This window comes from Myotis daubentonii, chromosome 7, assembly GCF_963259705.1.
Source record: "Myotis daubentonii chromosome 7, mMyoDau2.1, whole genome shotgun sequence".
Lineage (NCBI taxonomy): Eukaryota > Metazoa > Chordata > Mammalia > Chiroptera > Vespertilionidae > Myotis > Myotis daubentonii.
This window is the reverse complement of record NC_081846.1, coordinates 37,573,008-37,596,510: the sequence shown is the minus strand read 5'-3', so window position 1 is coordinate 37,596,510 and position 23,503 is coordinate 37,573,008. Positions and strand designations below refer to the sequence as shown.

The following is a 23,503-nucleotide window of genomic DNA, read 5'->3' as shown; positions in this document are numbered from 1 at the left end:
GGATGATCTGAAATGTTCTGCGGTATTAAGCTGTTACTTAATAAGCAGTGATAAAGAATTTCTAACACTTACAAGTTGGTTCTTGAATTTTGCCGACAAATTAGGCAACCTCTCTTAACTTCTGGGAAATGCTTCAAAAACAGGATAGAACAGAAAGTTTTTATTTGCAAACATTATTAACCATTTCCTGTTCCGACCTCAGAAGTACCTGTGACTCTGCCGGCCAGTGGCAGGTCCCACCCCACCCGATGGGAACAGCTCGGGGACAGGGTCACTGACATCACCCCACCAGCTTCTTCAGAACCAGTTTCGGGATGATCCTCCTGCTTCCTGTGTTTCTCTGTGAATGGAAACTGCCTCCGGAGAGCTCGGGGGATCCCCTCTCCCCCACTTTCCATCTGTGCTGGCTCATGTTCCCCTCCGCCTGCTGCCGCCGTGTGTGTGTGTGTGTGTGTGTGTGTGTGTGTGTGTGTGTGTGACCTTGGGGCTGGCGCCTTGGAAACTCTAAAGCACCTGTCCCCAGAGCAGGAGGCTGGGAGTCCCGCGGGCACTTCTCCAGCCCCCAGGACCCTCCTGATAGAAAGAGGGGGCGCCACCCTGCAGAGAGCCTCGGGAGGGGGCCCTGCTTCCTGAGCTTTATCATTAGGCCCCGCAGATGGCAGCCAGCCACCGGATAAAGGGGTTATACCACAGGTACAGGAACATGCACACCGCAGCCCCAGCGCCCGCGGGGACCACTCCTGTGATCAAGGCTGACGGTAACACTGACACCACACACCCCTATGCCTGCAGCACCGTCACCAAAACCTCACAGAAAGGGCCAGGCCGCCGCTCAGCTCCCACCCCCCCCCAGCTCTGCTCTCCGGGAAGGAGCCCATGGGAGACACGTGCTCGTGGGTGAAGAGCTCGAGGCCGCGTGGCCCAGCCCGACAGCCACACTCAGCCATCCATTCACATGCGTCACAGAAACACGCAGTCCCCGGGGCGGAGGACAGGGAGGCGGGCGAGGGACCGGCAGGGCCCGTGGGGATGGAGCCGGCACAGGGCTGACGTGCACAGCAAACACACACACAAAGTAAGTCCCTAAAACGGGCCCTGAGCAGATCAGTGGTTGTGCCCAGGCCAGCGTCCTGGCTGCGAGACGGACGGGGCTCGTCCACAGGGACCATTGAGGAACCTGGGCCGCGTGCACAGGGTCCGCTCTGTCAGCTCTCACACTCTCAACAGCCCAAGACGACCGGAGAGCAGCACCCCCCTTCTCCGGGGGACACCACACAGAGCTGGGGTGTGGGCTGTACCTGACGACCCCGCCCGGACCTGCTTATTGGAGAGGGTGCGAGGTGAGGGAAAGAGGCGGCCAGCCGGCTGTGACCCCAGATGCAACCCGCCACGCCTGAGGGTGAAGCCAGGACACGGAGCAGGGAGGAGAGAGCCAGCAAGCCGGGGACACAGGACCGGGGAGATGGCGCCCCTGACCTTCCCACCCTTCTCCAACCAGGACCCCTGGCCTGTTCCTAAGGAGAAGGTGAGGGAGGCAGTGTGATGGGGACCACGTGTGTGCATGGGGTTTGCGTGTCTGGGGGGACGGTGCGCTGATAAGCGGTGGGGATGCATCACCCCAAGATGCCCAGGCCTCCTGTCCCTGTCCTGCCTGTGCCACACCCTCCCCAGTCATCCTGCTGGTCCTGCCCACCCCAGGCAGGTGGGGGCTCTTCTAGGTCCCCACCTCCTTTCACAGGAGGGTCCTCCCCCTCCCCCCTGTACCCCCCCTGCCAACCCAGAACCTCCCAGTGCCCAGTGCCCCTTTCAGCCTCCTGTCTATGTCCTCTCCAGCCCACTGTTCCTGAGAGAGGAATTATAGGGGAGAGGGAGGGATAAATCAGGAGGAAGGACTGGGAGGGGAAGGGGTCAGCAGGAGGGAGCAGAGTAAAGGGAGGGGACAAGAGGGAGGGGGAGGGGAAACAAAGCAGAGACCAGGGAGGTGGACACGAGGGACTCAATCACCCTGGCTTTGGGCCCCCTGTGGACACATGCCCAAGCTCTTGCAGATAAAGTCACAGGAAGGAGGCTGCTGGGATGGTGAGGAGACCCCTCCCAGGGATCTGACAGCCTCTCACACCCAGAGCACAGTGCTCCCCCCCCACCCCAGTCCCCTCAGCCCCTGGGGACAAACTGCAGTGCCCTGGCCAGAGCCTGGCCGGAGCTGAAGCAGCTGGTTCCCTGCGTTGGATGCCTGGTGACCCTTAGCCTGACCCGGCCCCACCCCCAGCCCTCCATGGAGCCCCTCCCACCCCAGTGCCAGTCCTCTGGGCCCTGGGCCCTCCAGCCACCCACACGGGGAGTGGCCCTTTGTTCTAAACTGAAGCCGCCCGCTCACTCGCTCTGCCTGCAGACACCAGCGTCTTTGATGCTGTTTCCACCGTTTCTGTTCTTTAATGTTTTCCCTTCACAACTAACGCTGAGCGGTGCCCTGGGAGCCCAGCCGGCTGTGGCGCCAGCTGTCAGGCGGTTTCTGGGTTTCTGTCTGGTTATTTTAAGCTGGTGAGACCTACGCATTGCATCACTAATATCAGCAGTTTCTTTTCTCCTTGTTTTCCATTCATTATCATAAAAGGCTTAGAGCAAAACTATCTCACAAACATCTGGCTGGGCAGCCAGGCCACAGCCCCCTGCCGACCGGAACCCTGTCTCCCACCTGAACGAGTCCCGAGGGGCCCTGCGGGGGTTGTGGCACGGGCAGGCCCGGAAGGCAGGTCTGCCTCACAGGCTGAGCCCTGGACACTGTGCGCTGTCAGGAGGCTGCCGACAGTGGAAAGATCTGGAAATGGGGCCTCCCCAGCCTGCTTGGGGCCTTCTGAAACCCCAAGCTGAGAGGGGATGCTAGGCAACCGACGGCCTTCAGTAGGGCCGGCAGCAAGGCCCCCGTGCAGGTGGGGAGGAAAAGGGGGAGGACATGGATGAGGGCCTCAGGGGGTCCTGGCAGAAATGTCCCTGACCTAAGCCATGGGTCAGGCAGGCCCTCAGCTGCCCCTGCAGGGGGCCTGGCAGTCCGGGGAGGGACGATGGCTCTCCGGGATCAGGAGGGCCAGACAGGACCTTGGCTGCCCACTGCCCACTGCCCAGAGGGGTGGCTGGGTGGGGCCGCAGAGGTCTGGCCAGGCCCTGGGCCTCGGCCCCCAGTAGTGGCAGAGTTGGTGGGTTCAAACACGAGGCCACAGAGGAGGCAGAGTGGGCTGTGGGCAAGGGGTGGGGCCCACCTTCACTGCTGCCTGGGGGACCTCTGCCCTGAGAGGGTGGCCCACCTTCCCATTGTCAGAAGGATGGCTGGGGAGGGAGGACAGTCACCCCCTATCATATGGAAAGGGAAAGAGACAACCCCAGATAAAGAAACAAAATCTGCCCTCAATAGAGAGCCCTGATGGGGAGAGGTACCCAGACACCCCCGCCCCCCACCTGTCTGTCTCCCTCTCCTTCTTCCTCTCCATCTCTCTCTGCGTCTCTGTCTCTCTGTATTTCTTTCTCCCTGCCACCTCCTTCCCCTGTCCTCTACTCTCTCACATCCCCCATCTCTCTCTCTCTCCACCCCCTAACCCTCCTCCTACCCATGTGGAGGAGGAGGAAGAAGGGGCGGGGCGTGTGCCTTCAAGCCCAGGGAAACAGTTTCCTTTCTTCACGCACTTCTGCCGGAGCAGAGGAGAGGACGTTGTGGTCGGCAGCGCTTGGGGCATGGGGACCCCGGGGGTGCCCTGGCCGCTCCTCTGGGCGGTGCTGCAGCTGGGCTGGCGGCCAGGCTGGCTCCTAGGTATGTGGATCACAGCTGGGTGGCGGGGTCTGGGGTGGGAACAGCCTCTGGCGCTGTCTCTGGCAGGTGGGGAGGAGACTGTGTGGCGGAGTGCTGTGTGGCTTTGGGCGAGGGAAGTGCCCTCTCTGGGCTCACCTGGTGGTGAGACCCCTGAGGGGGCAGGAGTATCCCAGGTCTTCCTTTGTGGCCAGTGGGATGGCGAGCCTGTGCCCCTTGCTGTAGAATGACCAGGCCGGGCTGGCCAGAGCCCAAACCTACGCCCAGCTGCCCAACTTGGGTTTTCCTGGGATGGACCAGCCTCGCGGGGCTGACTGGCTCTTGAGGACACAGGCTGGGTGGCCCAGAGACTTACTCTGCTATATCCAAAGTAACTGTGCAAGTAAAGATCGCTCCCCCAACCCCGCTCAGGGCCTGGGGCGCGCCGCCTGCGGCCTCTGGAGGAGATTCCCGGGTGTAGAGCCTGGGCACGCCCCTCAGCGTCCACGGCAGGTTCAGGTGAGGGGCCCCGCTATGAGCCGCGCACTGGACAGGCCCTGCAGGCCCATGGTCGGGGAGCGGGGCTCCTCCTGGCTGCCCTCATCCTCAGCCAGCACTGCACAGGTGGGGACCGGGGAAGGTGGACCCCCACGTCCGGCCCAGGGCCTTTCCTCTGGACCTCGCTGGGATGGGGACCGAGGGCCCCTGGGAGGACCAAGACGAGGTGGGGGTTTCCGGACCTTGGAGTCCCGGGTCCAAGGGCTCTCGGTCACTCTGGCCCTCCAGGGTCTACTTGATGGGGATGGGGGCAGGCCTTTTCCTGGGCAGGGCCTCGCTCTCCAGGAAGACCTCAGGGTCAGTGAAGACACTCAAAGTGGTCCCAGGGCCTGTGGCCAGAAGATGCCTGGTGGAGGGCCTTGGGGGGAGTCCAGGCATGGGGGCAGAAGGCGTGTGCGCCACCCGGGAGGAGGACCTAGGGCAGTGATGGTGAACCTATGACACGCGTGTCAGGTGACATGCAAACTCATATTTTTGGTTGATTTTTCTATGTTAAATGGCATTTAAATATATAAAATAAATATCAAAAATATAAATCTTTGTTTTACTATGGTTGCAAAGATCAAAAAATTTCTATATGTGACACGGCACCAGAGTTAAGTTAGGGTTTTTCAAAATGCTGACACGCCGAGCTCCAAAGGGTGGCCATCACTGGTCTAGGGCGTCAAGGGGGCTGGGACCTCCCATGGCCTGGTCCTCACCAGGACCCCTTCCCAAAGCAGGGAAAGGTGAGCATAAGGCTCCGCAGCCAGACCCTCCAGCTTCAGACGTGTCAGCCTGGGCGAGATGTGCAAACGCAGACAGCCTCAGTTTCCCCATGTGTGGCCCCGGCTCGGCACAGAGCACAGCACTGCCCTGTCACACGCCTGTGGTGTCCTCCTGCTCTGGCCCAGAATCGGGCGCTCCAGGCCACGGGGACTTTTTTCCCATGTCATCTTCTTCCTTCCTAATTCATTCGCTAGATTTATTGTTTAAGTCCTTCCCATGGAAGTCCCCTCCTGAGGTACACGTTTTTCTCGCATTTTACGAACTATTCCAAACCCAGCAGTAGGCCGCCCCCACCCACCACCCCCGTGCTAGTGAAGGAGAGAAAACGAGAGTAAACGACAGCCTGGAGCCAAGCAAGAGCCCTCATCGACAGCTTCCTCACCTCCGGCGAGTCACGTAACCTCAGAGCCACGGTGTTAACCTGCAATTTGGGGACAACAGTGCCTGCCCTCTGAGGGCCATGGGAATGAAATCAGATCACTTATAAACACCGTCTGGCACAGACCGTGGCACAGGTCATTAAGTCAGATTATTGTATTTATTTTTTTCAAATTACAGTTCTGAAAGACATTTAAAACATACAGAATAGTTACAGAAAACAGCCGTGAACACCCTGCACCCAGAGCTGCCAACTGATAACACTGGCACATTCGCCGTGTGTATCAGCGGCCGGGACCAACGCCACAGACCAGGCGGCTTCTCAACAGAAGTCCCTGGTCCCACAACTCAGAGGCTGGAAGCCGGCAGCCAGGTGTTGGCCGGCGGAGGGCCGAGAGGCCAGGCCTCTCCAGCTCCTGGTGGTGGCCGCCAATCCTTCTCGTCCTCTGGCTCGGACATCACCCCATCTCTGCCTCTCTCTTCACATGGTCTCTCCTGCCTGCGTCTGTCCAGATGTCCCTCTTCTTGTAAGGTCAGGGTCTTGTGGGATGAGGGCCACCTCTGGACCTCATTGTGAACAAGTACATGTGCAAAGGCCACACTGAGGTGCTGGGTGTGGTCTCAGCGTGTCCACCTGGGCCCACGTCCCAGCTGTGCATGTCACCGCGATTTGGGCTGGGCCACGGAGGTTGGTCGTTCGGATCGCCCCGCAGACCTCCCCTCCTCCCGGCACGGTAGCTTCGCGAGTCCCGAGTTCAGATGTCCCCAAGTCCAGCGCTGACTGCTTGTTTGGCAGTGGCGGTCCTCAGCTCCCTCTGTCTCCGCAGGCCCTGGAGTTCTTTTGCTTTTAAAATCCAAATCTCCATTTTATTTCACACATGGGAAGCCTTAGGACTAGGAATATTTTATGGAGGTATAATGGGCGCAGTGTTGCATTACTTCCAGGTGCATAATGTAATGATTCCGTATTTGTCCACATTGCGAAGTCATGAGCCTGCTTAACAGCCCCCACCAAACATCGTTACAGAATTCTTTCTTCTTATCATGAAAACCTTTGACTCCACTCTCTTAGCTGCTTTCAAACGTGCAGTGGGATGCCTCAGTGTCCACGGGGATGGGTTCCAGGACGTCCGGGAATTCTGGGAAAGCCCCTTATATTGCACAGATGTACAACAGTCTCGTTAGTAAAGGTGTTTCCCACCAAGACGTGAGGTAGCAATCCTGAACCTACTTGTGTGTACTGAGATTGAACAAGAAAGTAATATATTGTAAGCTCTGAGATCCAGGTTTCTGTCAACCCTGTGGTGTCGGGCAGGAGTTGGGTCGGAACTTAAACTCGTGGTCCTTAGACGGCTCTCACAGCAGCCATGCCTGCCTGCTCCCCTGGGACATCATTGCTCCCCTGGCCACTTAGGGTCACACCGCTATTCCCGCTCCGCCGAAAGGATTGTCCCTAAATCTTGTTTAAAAATAATTTTTATTTTTAAATTATAGTTGACACACAATATTATATCAGTTGGAGGTGTATAACGTAGTGATTAGGCATTTATATCATTTACTAAGTGATCACCCATTGTGTCCCTAAATCTTGAACATCCTCTCTTGTGTTCTCTCCTCTTCTCTCAGCCGCCACCTGGAGCACCCTAACTGACTCACACCTAATACACACACAATCATATTTTCCTAACTAGTCTCAAGATTTCCAGGGGCAGAAACAGGCGTCAGAGATGGGCAAACTGTTGAGTGTTGGGTGTCTGGGCCAGTGCCCGCTCTCATGGCAGGGGCAGCCCCGACTTGGCCCCAGAGGCGGGACCTTGCACCAGGTGTTGAAGATTTTTCTGACATTTAAGGAGAGGTCAGACATTCTAATTTTTATGTGATATCTCGTACGTCTCATGTGCTAATTCTAGGCTGTTTTGTTTTTTAAAAATTCTTTGTGAGGGAAAAGATAAGCAACAACAACATATCTGTGGTCAAATGTATCTACCACAGCCATTTTGCAAGTTCTGGCCATGAGGAGAGATGACATTTAAATAAATGACTACAGCCGGCCCTTGGAGTCCGGGAGTCTGTATACTGAAACCCAAGGATGCGCAGGGCCCTTATATAAAACGATGTGGTGTTTGCATATAACATCGGTGGGTGCACCCGCACATCCCTTGTTTTGCGTGGATTCAGCCAGTGCTCCACACAAATTAGCAAGTGGAAAATTCAAATTTTGCATTTTGGGATGTTCTGGGATTTTTGGTTCTTTTGACTATTCTGATCCGAGACTGGTTGAGTCCATGGATGCGGAACCCATGGGTGGGAAGGGCTGACTGTGGAGTGTTATGAAGCACAGTTGCCATGCCCGGCATCCCCAGGACCTATTCCTCTTATAACTGGAAGTTTCTATCTTTTGACCCCCCTTCACCTGCCCACCTCCTTTCTGGCAACCACCTGTCTGTTCTCTGTATCCATGAGCTCGATTTTTGTTTTGTTTGCTTTCTGTTTTACATTCCACATATACGTGAGATTATATGGTATTTGTCTTTCTCTGTCTGACTTATTTCACTTAGCATAATGCCCTCACGGTCTATCCAGGTTGTCGAAAACGGTAAGATTTTATTCTTTTTTATTGCTGAGTGACATTCCATTGTATATGTGCACGCCTCTTCTCTATCCTCCCGTCTATCACTGGGCACTTGGGTTGCTTCCGCAGCTTGGTCACCGTGAATAATGCTCCAATGGACGTGGGGTGCACCTACCTTTTCTGTTAGTGTTTTGGGTTTCTTCTGATAAATACCAGACGTGGGCTTGCTGGATCCTATGGTAATTCTGTGTTTAACTTTTTACGGTAACTCTATCCTGATTTCCACAGTGGCTGCACCAGTTTACATTCCCACCAGCAGGGCTCGAGGGGCTCCTTTCTCCGCGTCCTCACCAGCACCCGCTTGTTGATTTGCTGGAAACAGCCATTCTAAGAGCAAGAGGTGGTGGCTGGCGGTGGTTTTGACTTGCATTGCCCTGATGATTAATGAGGACGAGCATCTCTTCATCTATCTGTTGGCCATCTGTATGTCCTCCTTGAAAAATGCCTGTTCAGGGGCTTTGTCCATTTTGTAATCAGATTGTTTATGGGGGTATTTTTGCTTTTGAGGTTTATGGGTTTTTTATATATTTTGTATATTAACCCCTTATCCAATATATGATTTACAAATATTTCAAATCTTTTTTCCACTCTGTAGGCTGTCTTTCATTTTGTTTGATGGCTTCTTTGCTGTGCAGCAGCTCTGTAGTTTGCTGTCGTCCCACTCGTCTATTTTTGCTTTTGTTGGCAGCCCTGGCATTCTCGAAGGCTCCACCGGGGTGTGTCTGATGATTGGTCATGGAAGATCACAAATGTGTCCTTCTTAGGGCATCCGCCAGGGACCCCACCAGGGTCCCATTCTCTCTGGGCCCCCAGCAAAAGAGGGGAAGGCTCTTTTGCCTTTCCTGTGTGATGAATAAAGATGCACAGGGGCAGCTGGACGGGGACCCGCCTCGTCCAGTTCCGATTCCGTGAGAGGCACCACAAATGGCCAACAGACAAGTGACTCAATTGGTAACAAATTAAGGTCAGGGGTGGGGCAGATGAGATCCAAAACCGCAGAGAAACAGGGCTCCCCCCTCCACACAGAGCGAGGACAGGGTCCCGGGACCGGTCAGCAGTGCCCTCACCAGGGCGCCCTGGGAAAGCCTGCTGGAGGGGCCTGGGCAGGAGGGGAGGTGGCTCCGTGCACTGCGTGGCTCTCAGGAGAGCTTCTTGGGTGGCCCCGGCCGTGAGAGGGGGGCCTGCTTGGAGGCCCTGGCAAGTTGGACCCAGGTGGAGGCATGGATTTGGGAAAGGGGTGGGACAGCGACTTGGGATGGTGCCATCCAGACGGGCTGTCCTGGGTGTTGGTGAAGGGAGACACGGGCTGGCTCAGTGGACAGTGGCGGGGGACACACGAGCAGGGTGGGTGCTGTGTGCTGCAGTGTCACCGATGACTTCGCCAAGTCTTTGTCCACCTTGAACTGTCACTCCCATGGCGCTTCCTTTAAAGCAGCGGTTCTCAACCTGTGGGTCGCGACCCCTTTGGGGTCGAACGACCCTTTCACAGGGGTCGCCTAAGACCATCGGAAAACACATATGTAATTACATATTGTTTTTGTGATTAATCACTATGCTTCAATTATGTTCAATTTGTAACAATGAAAATACATCCTGCATATCAGATATTTACATTACGATTCATAACAGTAGCAAAATTACAGTTATGAAGTAGCAACGAAAATAATTTTATGGTTGGGGGGTCACCACAACATGAGGAACTAGATTAAAGGGTCGTGGCATTAGTAAGGTTGAGAACCACTGCTTTAAAGAGACTTGCTTCCCGGCACAACACAGAGAACGCTGCCTTTTGTCGCCACCACACCCCAGCAGTTACTCTTTAGATAACTGTCATGACTAATGTGCAACATTCAGACTGAATTTCTTGCTCATCTAACAGAGCTGAGCGGTTTGGGGTTAGCAGGGTGGCTCTGCTCCGTACATCTATTTAGAAACCCAAGCTGATGGGGCTTCCTTTCTTCACTTGGGCCTTCCACTCAGAGTCATCTTCATTGGTCGGCCAAGAGGAGAGAACCTGTGTGGGCCAGGGAAGAGCGATGGACCAGGTCCAAAGTGCCATTCACTCCACATCCCACCGTGAGAACGTATGCGCTAATGGTGCATTCGTGTAGGAAAGGAGAATGTGGACTTTCCTGAGCAGCTGGAAACTTTTGCCCCACCAATGGGAGGAAATCAAACTACTGTTAATCTTAACTTCTCTAATACCAGATTGGTGTACCTTTCCAGCCTTTCCTGGAACCATTACTGTTCTTTGCCACCACACTGTTTCTATCAGATCATTCATTCAGTCTAATAGCTCCAAGTCACTTTCTTTCACACCAAAACCCTTAAAGCAAAGCACACTATTATCTCTTTCGCTAAGTCTTTTCTCATTTTCTTCTTTCCCGAAAAAGAAACCAAAGGTAGGCAGTAAACGTATTCAACTTTAAATCATCTAAGATCAAATCATAATTAGTGTAGAAAAATGCCCAGTAATCAGAGAGAGACAGAGAGAGCCTTGCTTTCCAAATAAATGTGTGAAGAAGATGGGCGTTAGTGCTGCCAATGGGAACGGGGCTGGCATGCAGGAGGGTAGGACACAATCAAGAATGAGGGAAGGGCTGTGTCCCCATCAGTGTTTGTGTCGCCCCCTAGAGGATCCCACCTGCCACAGCCTTCCCAGTCCAGAACTGACCTTCTCCAGGCCCCCTGGCCTCCCTGACACCCCATGCCCTCCCTCGAGCTGCCCTTCCACAAGGCCCAGAGGACCCCAGCCTGCTGAACAAGGATGTGCAGGCGGTCTGGGACGCCCACAAGGAGGGGGCCCGAGGCTCTCCGACACGATAATGAGCACACATGCTAGGTTATGCCCTCCCTCCCTCACATGCATTCACGCTCACGGCCACATGCTCCCCCGGCTCATGTCCAGCTGGCACTTGACAGGATCATAGGGACAGTACCTGCAGCCCCAGGACTGGCCATGTGCCCCCCTTGACCATGCACTGATGGCCAGGAGAGGTGCCCGGGAAGGGCCATGGTGGGAGGTACAGGCTGGCGGGGCCCTGGCCTCTCCACGCCAGTGTCCTCAGTGTAAACCGGTGGGAGGGGGAGAAGGGCCTCTGTGTCCCCGAGCAGGGCCACAGAAATGGAGGACACTGGGACATCTCAGGACCCACCTGGTCTCTGAATATTTGTGATTTTGACCCTTGTGAGGTGCCCAGTGGGGATGGGCAGACGGTGTCCTGGTCACACGTGCCCTGAAGTGGCCCAGGTTGAAGGGGAGTTGGGTCCCAGCACCATCCCATCCTCCTCCGAGCCACTGGGCAGGCTCACTGGGCAGGCCTCGCACAGGACAGGGTGGGCCTGAAGCAGCCAGCCCGGGGCAAGGTCATGGAGTGTGGGGAGCCACACCCAGCAAGTTCAGGATGGAGCCGAGTAGAGCAGATGCACAGCCAGGGAAAGCAGACGTGTGGCCCTGAGTGTGATTGCATGTGAGGGAGGGTGAGCATAACCTAGCATGTGTGCTCATTCTCGCGTCGGAGAGTCTCGCGCCCTCTCCTGTGTGGGCGGCCCCAGGCCGCCGGCACATCCTTGTTGCGGGGGAGAGAGGGGGTGGGGAGGGGAGCGTGGGCTGGAGCCCAGGGTGTGGGGGACTCTATTTCCGTCCATCTCAGGGGTGATGGCCCAGCTGAACTGCAGTCCCCAGAGCCTTGGAAGAGGACCTGGGGGGCCCCACACTGCCCAGGTCAGCAGTGCCCATGTGGGGTCCTGGCTCTGAGCTTGTCCTGAAATGGGGGAAAGGCTGGCCCCTGGACCCACTGGAGCTGGGCTTCCCACGACAGCCCCAGCAGCCCAGCCCAGCGCCCAGGCCACCCTCCCCACCCCTCAGCACAGTGCAAACGGCTCAGAGACCTGGGAGGCAGAGCTGGGGACCTGAGTCAAGGAGGGAGGGGTGAAGGTCCTAAGCCACAGCTTGGGAAAGAAATGGGGTGGGGGACCTGGGGTCGGAGCCAGAGGCAGCCCAGCCCAGATCTCTGGATGCCATCAGTGTACAAGATCCCACCTTGGGGTTCCCTGGTGAGAGGTGAGCTCCTGTCCCCAGGAGGCGTGCAAGAAGCTGCAAGGCTGCCCTAACCGGTTTAGCTCAGTGGATAGAGCGTCGGCCTGTGGACTCAAAGGTCCCAGGTTAGATTCTGATCAAGGGCATGTACCTTGACTGCGGGCACATCCTCAGTAGGGGGTGTGCAGGAGGCAGCTCATCAATGTTTCTCTCTCATCGCTGTTTCTAACTCTCTATCCCTCTCCCTTCCTCTCTGTAAAAAATTAATAAAATATGTTTAAAAAAAAAAAAAAAGAAGCTGCAAGGCTCATGGCAGAGGGGACTCCAGCGTGGCTGGGCTTCCCAGGACCTTCCTGTCTGACGGGATGTGGGAAAGCGGGAGGGGGTCTCGGTGGGCTGTCCCACAGGCCTTCCTCAAGGCCCGCCGGTTCTCTCTCCACCCCACAGAGACTCCCAAAAGGCCTTGGAGTCCCCTCACCTTCCACCCGCCTCAGCTCACGGTGGCCGAGGGGGAGACCGCCACCTTCACCTGCAGCTTCTCCAACACGTCTGAGGACTTTGTGCTCAACTGGTACCGCATGAGCCCCAGCAACCAGACGGACAAGCTGGCCGCCTTCCCTGAGGACAGCGGGCAGGAAGTCCGCAGGGACCAGCGCTTCCGCATGACCCGGCTGCCCAACGGACGGGACTTCGAAATGAGTGTCCTCACTGCCCGGCGCAATGACAGCGGCATCTACTTCTGTGGGGCCATCTACCTGCCCCCCAAGACGCAGATCCATGAGAGCCTCCGGGCAGAGCTCACGGTGACAGGTGCAGGGCGGGACCCCAGGGTGGGAGTGAGGATGCGGACAGGGCTGGGCAGGGCCTGTTAGGCACAGTGAGCACGGATTCTCCTAACTTCACTCCAGGACTGTCCCACACCCAGGGCCACAGTGACCAATGGCTTTGGGCCTCTGTGCTTGGAAGCACCTCAGACCCCGTTTGTCCTGAGGGAGGGGCAGGTGGTAGGTGCGCCTCAGAGTGAGGTTGTGCAGGCCTGGATGAGACTGGTCAGTGCGAGCCTAGGACTGAGTCCCCTCAGACTTGAAGGGGGCAGGGTAGGACCCGAAGTCCCTGTCCTGTGTCCCCACGCCTGAGTATCTGTCCTCTGTGTCTCCAGAGAGAGCCCCGGAACAGCCCACGGAGGGCCCCAGCCCCGCACCCAGCCCCGCAGGTCAGCTACAGGGCCTGGTCATCGGTGTCACAAGCGTCCTGGTGGGCGTCCTGCTGCTTCTGCTGCTGACCTGGGTCCTGGCCACTCGAGGTAAGGCCCCAGCCAGCCCCGCTGCCGTCCCGCCAGGTGGAGCCCGAGGCACTGCCAAGACCTCTCCTCGGAGACCCCGGCCATGCTCTCAGGAGGGGTCGGAGGGGAAGGCAGCTGCCCAGGTCACACAGGAGGCTAGGAGAGGCCCCCAGGCTGAGCCCCTGTGTAGCTGCCCAAGGCTGCCCTCAAGCCTCAGGCCACATCTCAGACCACAAGCCACTGTGGCGGTGCTTCTAACAGCTGCTGGGGGCCTGTGGTGACAGCCACAGCCGCCCCGCCCCGCCCCCCAGGATGGTGGTGGTCACGGGCAGCTGACCTCACTCAGTCACTGCTGTCCTGAACTGTGGCTCTGTGCCTCCTGCACGCCCGCCCTGGGTGTCAGAGGGGTTTTGGGAGTCACTGTGCACCCCCCCCCACCTCTTAGGGGGGCCTGGTGCCTGGACAGGAGGCACGGGGGGTCCTGGTTGGACACTGTCTTGGGCAGCCAGTAAGGTGCCTCCAGAGTGAGGAAAAAGGGGCCGGAAAAAGGGGCCACTTCCTAAAGGGGGCCCAGCCCAGGGTAGGTCAGCCCCGCCGAGGCCCTGCCCACCAGAGGCTCCGGTCACGCTCTCCCAGGACAGGCACCGTGTGTGGCAGCAGCAGGAGTTCCCACTCGAGACGGACACTGCTCTTGACCCCTCTGACGGCTCCTCGCCGGCCCATGGCCTTCAGACCCTGCGATAACTGGGTGGCCGCCCAGGGCTGAGCCTGGTGGGGTCACACCCCTGCACCGTGTCAGCCCTGCCTGGCTCTCCTCTGAAACCCTGAGGGACCTGGACGCAGGAGAGACCACTGTCCCTTCTGGGCGAGGAGAGGAGACTGGCCCAGGGCTCCAGACGCAGACCTGCTGAGCCGGCCGAGTCGCTGTCCTGAACTGCGGCTCTGTGCCTCCTGCACGCCCGCCCTGGGTGACAAGGGCAGCCACGGCCTCCATGCCCTCCCTCTGGGTGGTTAGGGACAGCGGCCATGCCGCCCTGCCATTCCAGGCCCTGCGGGGTTCATTTCTCCAGGGATCACATTTTTCCTCCTTCAGATATTTTTTTAAATATGTTTTTATTGATTTTTTTAGAGAGAGAGGAAGGGAGAGGGAGAGAAGATAGCAACATCGATGACAGAGAAACAGAGCTGCCTCCTGCACGCCCCCTGCTGGGGATTGAGCACACAACCCAAGCATATGTTCTGATGGGGATGGAACCAGGGGCCTCTGGGTTCATGGGTCAACGCTCACCCACTGAGCCGTGCCCGCCAGGCCCCTTCAGATCATTTTGAGATGTGCTGTATGCGCCTCTGGGCGCTGGTCCCTGGTGGGGACGCACATGGTGCTCCTGTGCACGTCGATCAGGGAGATGCTGCCATAGCACCGCTGACTATGTGTCTGCTGTGTGCTTTATGGCGCCAGCCTGGGACCCAAGGTGGGTTTGGTGCCCTGCAGTGGCCACCAGGCTCAGCCAGGTTTGCGACCAGCAGGAGCACTAAGCCCGGAAGACAGGCGGTCCTATGTGGCCTCACACCCAGCAGCTCACTTCCAGACGGACCCTCGGAGATGAGCAGGCACTCGGGTGGTTGCATGGGGGGTGGGAGCAGGCAGGGAGGCAGCTGGGCCACCCAAGCCTGGAGGCTTGGGCTCTTCCCATGGCCAGAGGTCTTCCCACCCCACCGCCTGCTGAGACCCAGCCTGCCTGGGCCTCCTGGACCTGACTCCCTGTGTTTCTCTGCAGGGGGCTGTGCCTGCCGGAGTGAGGACCAGCCTCCGGTGAGTTCCCTTCCCCTTCTGGTGACTCTGGTACATTTCAGGGAAGGGGTGCGAGGGACAGGCAACCCCAGGGGTGAGTGGCCTCAGGAGCAGCCACACCCATCCCCAACCATGTCACCTTGTTCGAACGTGGGCACCCGAGCCCAAGGACGGGCTGTGGGGCTCAGGCCCTGCCCCGCTGTGTATGTGTGCACACGCATGTGTGGGTCTGTGTTCACACTTGTGTGTACGTGTGTGTTCACCAGCCACTGAAAGAGCGCTGACTCCTTTCTCCCTCTCCCCTAAGAAGGAGGGCCCCTCCGTGGGATCTGTGGACTACGGGGAGCTGGACTTCCAGAGGCGGGAGAAGACCCCGGAGCCCCCCGCCCCCTGTGTGCCGGAACAGACCGAGTACGCCACCATCGTCTTCCCCGGCAGGCCCGGCTCTCCCCGCAGGGCCTCTGCCGACAGCCCGCAGGGGCCCCAGCCCCTGAGACTTGAAGACGGACACTGCTCTTGGCCGCTCTGACGGCTCCTCGCCGGCCCATGGCCTTCAGACCCTGCGATAACTGGGTGGCCGCCCAGGGCTGAGCCTGGTGGGGTCACACCCCTGCACCGTGTCAGCCCTGCCTGGCTCTCCTCTGAAACCCTGAGGGACCTGGACGCAGGAGAGACCACTGTCCCTTCTGGGCGAGGAGAGGAGACTGGCCCAGGGCTCCAGACGCAGACCTGCTGTCCTGAACTGCAGCTCTGTGCCTCCTGCACACCCACCCTGGGTGTCAGAGGGGCTTCGGGAGTCACTGTGCCCCCCTTCCCCCTGCCTCTCAGGGGAGACTGGTGCCTGGACAAGAGGCACGGCGGGTCCTGGTTGGAGACTGTCTTGGGCGGCCAGTAAGGTGCCTCCAGAGCGAGGAAATCCAGCACACACCTCAAAGGACACAGAGGGACATGCAAGAGCCTGGCTCTCCCCAGGCCTGGAGAAGAGACTTGGCCGCCCAGGTGGGCAGCACCCCGAGTGGCCTCCTCCATGGCGCCCATTTACGGTGCTATTTAAAGGTGCCTCGGAGGCTCCTGCTTGGGGTGCTGGGTGGGCACCCTCCAGCCAGACTACCACTCCTTGCCCAGCACACACAGGGCGTCAGCTGTCCTGCAGGATGGCCCGTGGGCACCCAGTGTGGGGGCTCAGAAGCAGGTGTCCTTCGTGGGCTCCACACACACACTGAGCAGCCCTTTCCCTTTCTATTATATTATCTATACTAATAAAAGGGTAATATGCTAATTAGACCGGACATCTTCTGGACATCCTTCCAGACGTCCTTCCGGAAAAAGCGGGGCCCAAGACAGAGGCAGTTGGGGGTGATCAGGCCAGCAGGCAGAATGGTTAGCAGCAATCAGGCAGGCAGGCAGGTGAGCGGTTAGGAGCCAGCGGTCCCGGATTGCGAGATGGTGCAGGCCGGGCTGAGGGTCCCCCCTCACCCCCGCACGAATTTCTTGCACCGGGCCTCTAGTAATTAAATAATGACAGAAGCTCAAAGAAAGGCCCCCAGTTCTGTCCTAGTCACAAGGTCATGAGGGGAGGGGGAGACCCTGCTGGTTCCAGGCAGATGGAGGGCTCCGGCCTCGATGTCACTATTCAAGAAACACACAGCCCCCTGAGGCCCTCATCTCCACTCCTTTGGCTCCTCCCACACTCACACAGCCTCTGACTTTAGGGGGCTGCTGGACCCCACCCCCCAGGAGCCCTTTCTGGGCTTCATGCCCCAGGGTCCCACGGCACCCTGCCCCCAGACCACCTCAATCTGGCACAGGACATCCCTGAGCGATTGTGCCTATATCTGCCCTGCTGCAGCCCTCATGAGTCCCCCACACCTTGGGGTCCCTCCTGGGCAGGTCTGTGCCCCAGGCTGGGGCCAGGCCAGGCAGTGGGGGGGCTGCACCAGGCTACCAGCAAGCAGGCTCAGGGTGCAGCCTGCAAAGAGAATGCCTGGCCCGTCCTCCAGAGGAGACAGGACACCCCCGTGCCAGTTCCCTGACTGCGATGACAGATGCCCCCAACCTGTCCCCTCCCATGGGCCCCATCCAGGCCCCGCCACTCCCCAACCCTCTGAGCTCACAGCCTGTGCCTGGCACCCTGGGGTCCTGTCCTGGGTGGGGCGGGAGGTGGAGCCACCCATCCAGGAAGACGCAAGGATGCCAGAACAGGCCACACGTTCGAGGAACACAGCCTGGGAAGTCTGCAGTGAGCATGAGCCTGAAAAACACAGTAGGTTCCATGGGAAAATACTACAACAACATGAAAATCCAGGCAAGGAGCAGATGTAAAATTAACATCCCGAAATAGAGGGCTGTCACATATTCAAACACTGACCAGTTAGCAGAAAATGTGATAGTGTTCCGAGAACGGAGAAGGTAAAATGCCTGCGGCATGAATTTATCGAGAAACGTGCAAACCTGCAGGAGAGCTGGGTGTGGGCCTGATGGACGGGAATACACACCCTGGTTAGGATGACAAGACATCACTGAGGTGTCAGCTCTTCCTGGGTTCATTTATAAATTTAACAGGATCCCAACAGAAACCCACATGTCTGACCTGTAAAGTTCATGTGGAAAAATGAACGAGTAACAGCCAAGAAAGCCATGAAGAGAAAGTGAAAGACTAGCTTTGTCAGATCTAAACTCACCCAGTTAAAGCAGTGGGATTAGCTCATGAAGAGACAAGAGTGAATGGGACCAGGGCAGAAGGTAGACTTTTTGATGCATAGTGTAGGGACCACACTGCAAGCTGGAAACGCATGCAGGTAGACTCACCTTATGCCACTCACTTGCAGAAATCGCCCGGCAGCAGGGGCGTGAGTGTGAGAGAGAAACCCTACAAGACAAGAGAACACGTGATGAACTATTCCTCACACTGGCTCAGAATCAACTTATGTACACATGCACGTAACACATATGTGCACACGGCACGCGGAGCATACACACATGCATGAGCATACACACCACATGCACACACATGCGCACATTGTATTATGTGTACATTGCTTAAACAATGAAAGCATGTTCAATTTTGCTCATAATAAGTGCAGGTTACATGGCACCTGTCACCTGGCAAACTGAAAGCTGGGACCAGGCTGCTGGCGAGGACGCAGGAAGCTCTTCACGCAGGGCCCTGGCCATGGAAGCGCAAACTGGAGGGGCATCAGGTGACATCCAGCAGTTAGTGAAGCATTTGCCCATGGAACCCACCTGGAATACCTCCCGGGGCGGCTGGCTGGCAAAAAATATGAACCTCACTCGGGGTCACTGCGCTGGGTCTGGGGTCACAGACTACCGGGTCTGGCTGGGACACTGGGAGACCACGGCTCTTTGGGCCAATGACAGTGCGGGTCCGTGGGGGGCGCGTGCAGGAGGGAGCCAAAGGCAAGGCGCCCAGCTGGGGTCCTGGCAAAAGACCAGACAGACCGTTTGAGCATCCAAACCGCCAGAAGTAAAACTAAACACCTAATTGATTACCACATTTTGAAAGTGCTTAAGATTGCCTGAGATCATATTGATACAAAAGACAAAAGCGCGCGCAGGAAGAGGGAGGAAGGGGCGGCCCCAGCAGCGGCGTCCTGGCCGCGGCGCGCAGATCAGTGGAAGCGGACACTCAGCACTTTGCGCGCCGCCTTCCCGTAAAGCGCCTGCCGCCCGCCGCCGCCGCCACTCACTTTTTCCGTTCCTCGCTCTGCCCCAGCCTCGTGTGTCACGGCCGGGCTGGGGCACCTCGCCCACCCCCACCCACGCGCTCGGGCGGGTCTGTCCCTGCCTCTCCCCAGCGGCGGCTTCGGTGGGGAGCCGGGCGTGGCCGGCCTCGGTCCCGCCCCAGGCCTGGGCTTCCTGAGTGAGGCCCGCGGATCCTGGCCGGCAGGGGGCCCAGAGCCGGAGGCGAGTGGCAGCCAGGACACCCTGGGCCCCACCAGGCTCCGGGGCTGTGCCCCGCCCTGGAGCCCCACCCTGCAACCCCTCGGCCGGGAGGACACGCCCACCAGCCCCTGGGCGCTCCCAGTCCCAGGTCTGCGGCGCAGGGAGAGGGGCTGGACCCCTGGGCCTAGGAGTCCCGCGGGACAGAAAAGACAGGTTAGGCCTGTAGGACTCTGGCCAAGGTCTCCTGGAAGGAGGAAGGCACCGATCTCAAAGGGAGCTCCGCCTCCGGGTCATGCAGGCAGGGCTGCCCCAGCGTGGGGGGAAGGGGGGGGTGCGGGGGGGGGGGGGAGGCGGGAGTCGCAGCCCTTGTGGGTCAGCGGTCCAGTGGGAATGGATCCATCCCCTTTGCAGGTGGATGAGGCTCCGAGTTTTGAAGACTTCAGGATGTGGGGAGTCCTCCTGAGGGTGATCAAGGCCAGCACAGTGTTCACCCCAATCACTGGAGCCCCCTAACTGGGCTCAATCGAACCCTTCCTGGGAGTCCTGTACCCTCTGACCTCATTCAGGCTGCCCTACCTGCCTGCGGAATCCTGTGTTTGTGACTCCTGAGCCCACTGACTCACTGTGGACAGGGGTATAGGGCTCCCTTCAGCCTTTGGCTCCCACATCTTGGGGTTCCCTGAGTTCACCACATGTCAGGGGCACCTCCAAGAGCCACTGGAGCAGAAGAATGAGTGGCCGAGCTGTCCGCCCTCAGGCAGGAAGAGACTCTGGGCAGAGGCGGCCACTTGTCCAGGATATGGCCCTGAAGCCTCATGTCTGCCATGGGGTGGCCGCTCAGTCCACCCCAGGAGCCACTTCCCAGCCTCCCCCACCCTTTGGCTCCTCCCAGCCAGAGGTCCCCGCCAGGCACACAGATCCCCAGGACTCAGCTCCCGTTGGTCTTCAGGCAAAATGAAGCCAGCCTGGGGGTGCGGCCTGGATGGCGGGAGCTGCCTGGGGCTCAGGTTCCCTGGACCCCTGCCTTGGGCACAAAGTAATGGTTGGTTTTTTGTTATGTTTTTATCTCATTTGAATTCCAAAAATAAATTATTATATGGAATATTATTCAACTGTTAAAATAATTACTTTTTAAAGTTTGTACATCAATGCACAATAGCCAACAGTTGACAGCAGCCCCACTGTCCGTGGCTGTCCCTCCGCACAGCCCAGTATGATTGAGTCTGAAAAGGGAGCACAGTCTGACACCTGCTCCAACATGACAGGACCTTGAGGGCTGACGGTCAGTGCAAGAAGCCAGACACAGAAGGACAAACACTATGTGATTCCACTGATTTGAGGTTCCTGGAGGAGTCAGGTCCACAGAGACAGAGAGTAGACTGTGGGGGACTGGGGTGGGGAGAGGGGAGAATGAGTGTTTAATAGAGACAGGGGGTCAGTTTGGGAAGATGACAATGTCTGGGCTAGGAGGTCAGCCCCTGAGCCACAGGGACTGGTCAGGGCACCTGGGCCAGATGCAGTGGTGGGATGACGCATGGACGGCCTGCAGTTCAGAAAGGGACTGATGTACAGAAGGGAACACAGGTGGGGGGCGGGGGGAGAGGTCCCTGAGTCTGTCAGTGTTCTCCAGAGGAACAGAAACTGTAGGGTGTGTGTATAGAGATTTATGTTAAGGAACTGGCTCATTGACTCATGCGATTGTGGCAAGTCAGCAGCTGGACACCCAGGAAAGAGCTGATGTTGCAGCTTGAGACCAAAGGCTGTCAGGAGGCAGAAGTCCCTCTTCCTCAGGGGACCTGAGTCTCTTCTCCTAAGTCTCACATGATTGGATAAGGCCCACCACATCACGGAGGGTATTTGCTTTCCTCAAAGTCTGCTGATTTAAATGCTAATCTCATCATTTAAAAAAAAAAAAAGGGAAAGAAAACCTTCACAGAAACATCTAGACTGGCATTTGACCAAATATCTGGGTACTGTGGCCTAGCCAAGTTGACACATAAAATTAACCACAGCATCTACAAGCCAAGATAAGAGTGGGAAGACAAGAATGAAACCCAGGCTGCCATCTATCCCCAAATCTGCAGGCTTATGGGGGCAGCTGGGCCTCCCCACAGCCAGAGCAGGGCCCTGTGGCTCCCTCCAGGGCCCAGAGGGCCAGCTGGGCGGTCGATTGCAGGGCCACAGACTGAAGGATGTGACATCTTGGTTTCTTCCAAGTTCTGGCAATTACGAACAAGCTGCTATAAACATCCATGGGCAGGTTTCCACGTGAACATACGTCTTCAACTTCTTTGGGTAACTGCCAAGGAGCACAATGCTGGATCATATGGTAGAGCCTGTTTAGTTTTATAAGAAACCACCAAACTGTCTCCCAAGTGGTGGCACCATTGTGCATTCCCGCCCAGCATGAGTGCGATTCCTGCTGCTCCCGGCATTTGTTGCTGTCAGTGTTCCGGCAAAATGTTGGCCATTCTGATAGATGTGCAGTGGCATCTCACTGCTGTTCTATTTTGCAATTCCCAGGTGACATGCTGTGCAGCATCTTTTGCTATACTTACTTGTCAGAATATGCAAACAATTTTAAAAACTCAACACTATGAAAACAAGCCACCCAGCTGAAAACTAGGCAAAGACCTGGACATCTCACCAAAGAAGATACACAGATGGTAAAGCCACTGTGGAAGACAGTTTGGCAACTTCATACAAAGTGAAACTATCAGATACGAGCCTTGCAGCAATTTTCCTACAGCCTGTGGCTTGTCTTTTCATTCTCTTAACGTGTTGTGTCAACTGTTCTCATCAAATTGCCCTTTCATGGATTGTGCTTTAGGTGTTGTGTTAGTATACTTTTTGAACTTTACTTCTTAAAATGTACCTAATTCCTTGGCTCTTCGATGGTTTCTCCTCCCAGGAGCAGCGCCCACAGTGTCAGCCCCGCGCTCTCCCCAGGGACACACGACATGTGCTGGTCCATTCTTAGGGTTTGACAGGATTCGCTAGGAAAACCACAGACACCTGGAGTGTTCCTAGTGTGCAGATTTTAAATTATGGATTCCATTTCTTTACCAAGGTTCTCCAGATTTCCCCTTTCAGCTTGTGTCAGTTCTAATGTCATATTTTTCCAAAACGTGTCCATTTTATCTAAATTTTCAAGTTTATTAGCATAAAGTTGCTCCTCAAGTCCCCTTGAAATCTTTGAGTGTCTGTAGGGTCCCGCGTGTCCTTTCTCATTCCTGGCATTGGTTATTTGTGGGCATTTTGAGAGAGAGAGAGAGAGAGAGAGAGAGATCAGTTGCCTTCTGTACCTTCCCTGATGGGGATCAAACCCGAAACCCAGGTATGTGCCCTGACTGGGAATCGAACCAGCAACCTTTGGGTGCATGGGATAATGGTCAACCAACTAAGCCACTTCGGCTGGACTATTTTCTTCCTTACTTCATGACCAGCCTTATCAGGGGTTTGTCGATTTTATTAGTTTTTTTCAAAACCCAGCCTTTGGCTTTCTTTGTTCTCTTGTGGGATTTTCCTATCCCACTGCTCTGCTCTTTGTCATTTCTTCCTTCTGCTTTGTCTGGACCGAATTTGCTGGCCTTTTCCTCGAGAGAGCAGGACAGTCACCTTTCTTCCGTTCTAACATGTGCATTTCCCTCTAATCCTGGTTTCAGCATCATCCCACAGTTTTATGTAGTGTTTGCATGATTAATTTCAAAATCTCTTCTAACCTCCACTATGGCTTCTTTGAACTGTGAGTTATTTAGAATACTGTTTCTAAATTCTTGAACATATGAAGATGTTTAATTATCCTTTGTTTAATTTCTGGCTCGATTTCACTGTGGTTTTTCAAGTCTTTGAAGTCTGTGGGGATTTGATTTTGTATCTTGGTGTGTTTGGAAAGATGGCACCTCCTGCAGGTGTTCTGTGCCCTGTCTTCAGGTGTCAATATAGTTTAGCTTGTTAGGCAAGTTGGCCACACCTGCCCTGTCCCTACTGATCTTATTTTTGTCTGCTAGCTCTGTCAGTTACTGACTCGTGTCTAAAACTTGCTATTATAATTATGGGTCTATTTTCCCCAATAGATCTGTCCATTTTTGTTTCACTTTTTGAGGCATAATATTGGGTACATACAAACTTAATACTGCCATAACGTTCTGTAGAGTCAAACGTTTGTAATTTTGAAACGTGTCCCTTTATATAACTAGTCATAGTTTGGCTGCAAGGTCCTTGCCTGATAGAAACACAGCGCCACCAGCTGTTCATCTGCGTGTTTCCTGGGCTGTTTTTTCTTTCAGGCTCCAACCTTTCTCTTTACATCTTCTGTCTGCTGTCAGGGGGATATCGCTGGGTTTGGGGTGGGGTTTACCATTGTTGTTTTG

The 23,503-nt window shown here is 56.3% G+C and overlaps 1 protein-coding gene across 2 annotated transcripts; it reads left to right on the top strand.

The window, feature by feature from the left end:
• The first annotated feature begins 3,646 nt into the window (after positions 1-3,646).
• PDCD1 (programmed cell death 1) lies at positions 3,647-18,144 on the top strand. 2 transcript variants are annotated; one of them, XM_059703900.1, is made up of 5 exons: positions 3,647-3,802; positions 12,601-12,963; positions 13,313-13,456; positions 15,214-15,248; positions 15,538-18,144. In XM_059703900.1, the coding sequence occupies exons 1-5, from the start codon at positions 3,727-3,729 to the stop codon at positions 15,754-15,756; spliced, it is 837 nt and encodes a 278-aa protein (XP_059559883.1). In that variant the 5' UTR covers positions 3,647-3,726; the 3' UTR covers positions 15,757-18,144. The 2 variants fall into 2 exon arrangements, with proteins under 2 accessions (XP_059559883.1, XP_059559882.1); XM_059703899.1 differs by having other exon boundaries at positions 15,535-18,144.
• Positions 18,145-23,503: the final 5,359 nt, after the last annotated feature.

Coding starts and splice junctions, on each gene's coding strand:
- PDCD1 (XM_059703899.1), top strand. CDS start 3,727: ATGGGGACCCCGGGGGTGCCCTGGCCGCTCCTCTGGGCGGTGCTGCAG. Junction 12,964..13,312: donor GGCAGAGCTCACGGTGACAG/GTGCAGGGCGGG, acceptor CTGTGTCTCCAG/AGAGAGCCCCGGAACAGCCC. Junction 13,457..15,213: donor CTGGGTCCTGGCCACTCGAG/GTAAGGCCCCAG, acceptor GTTTCTCTGCAG/GGGGCTGTGCCTGCCGGAGT.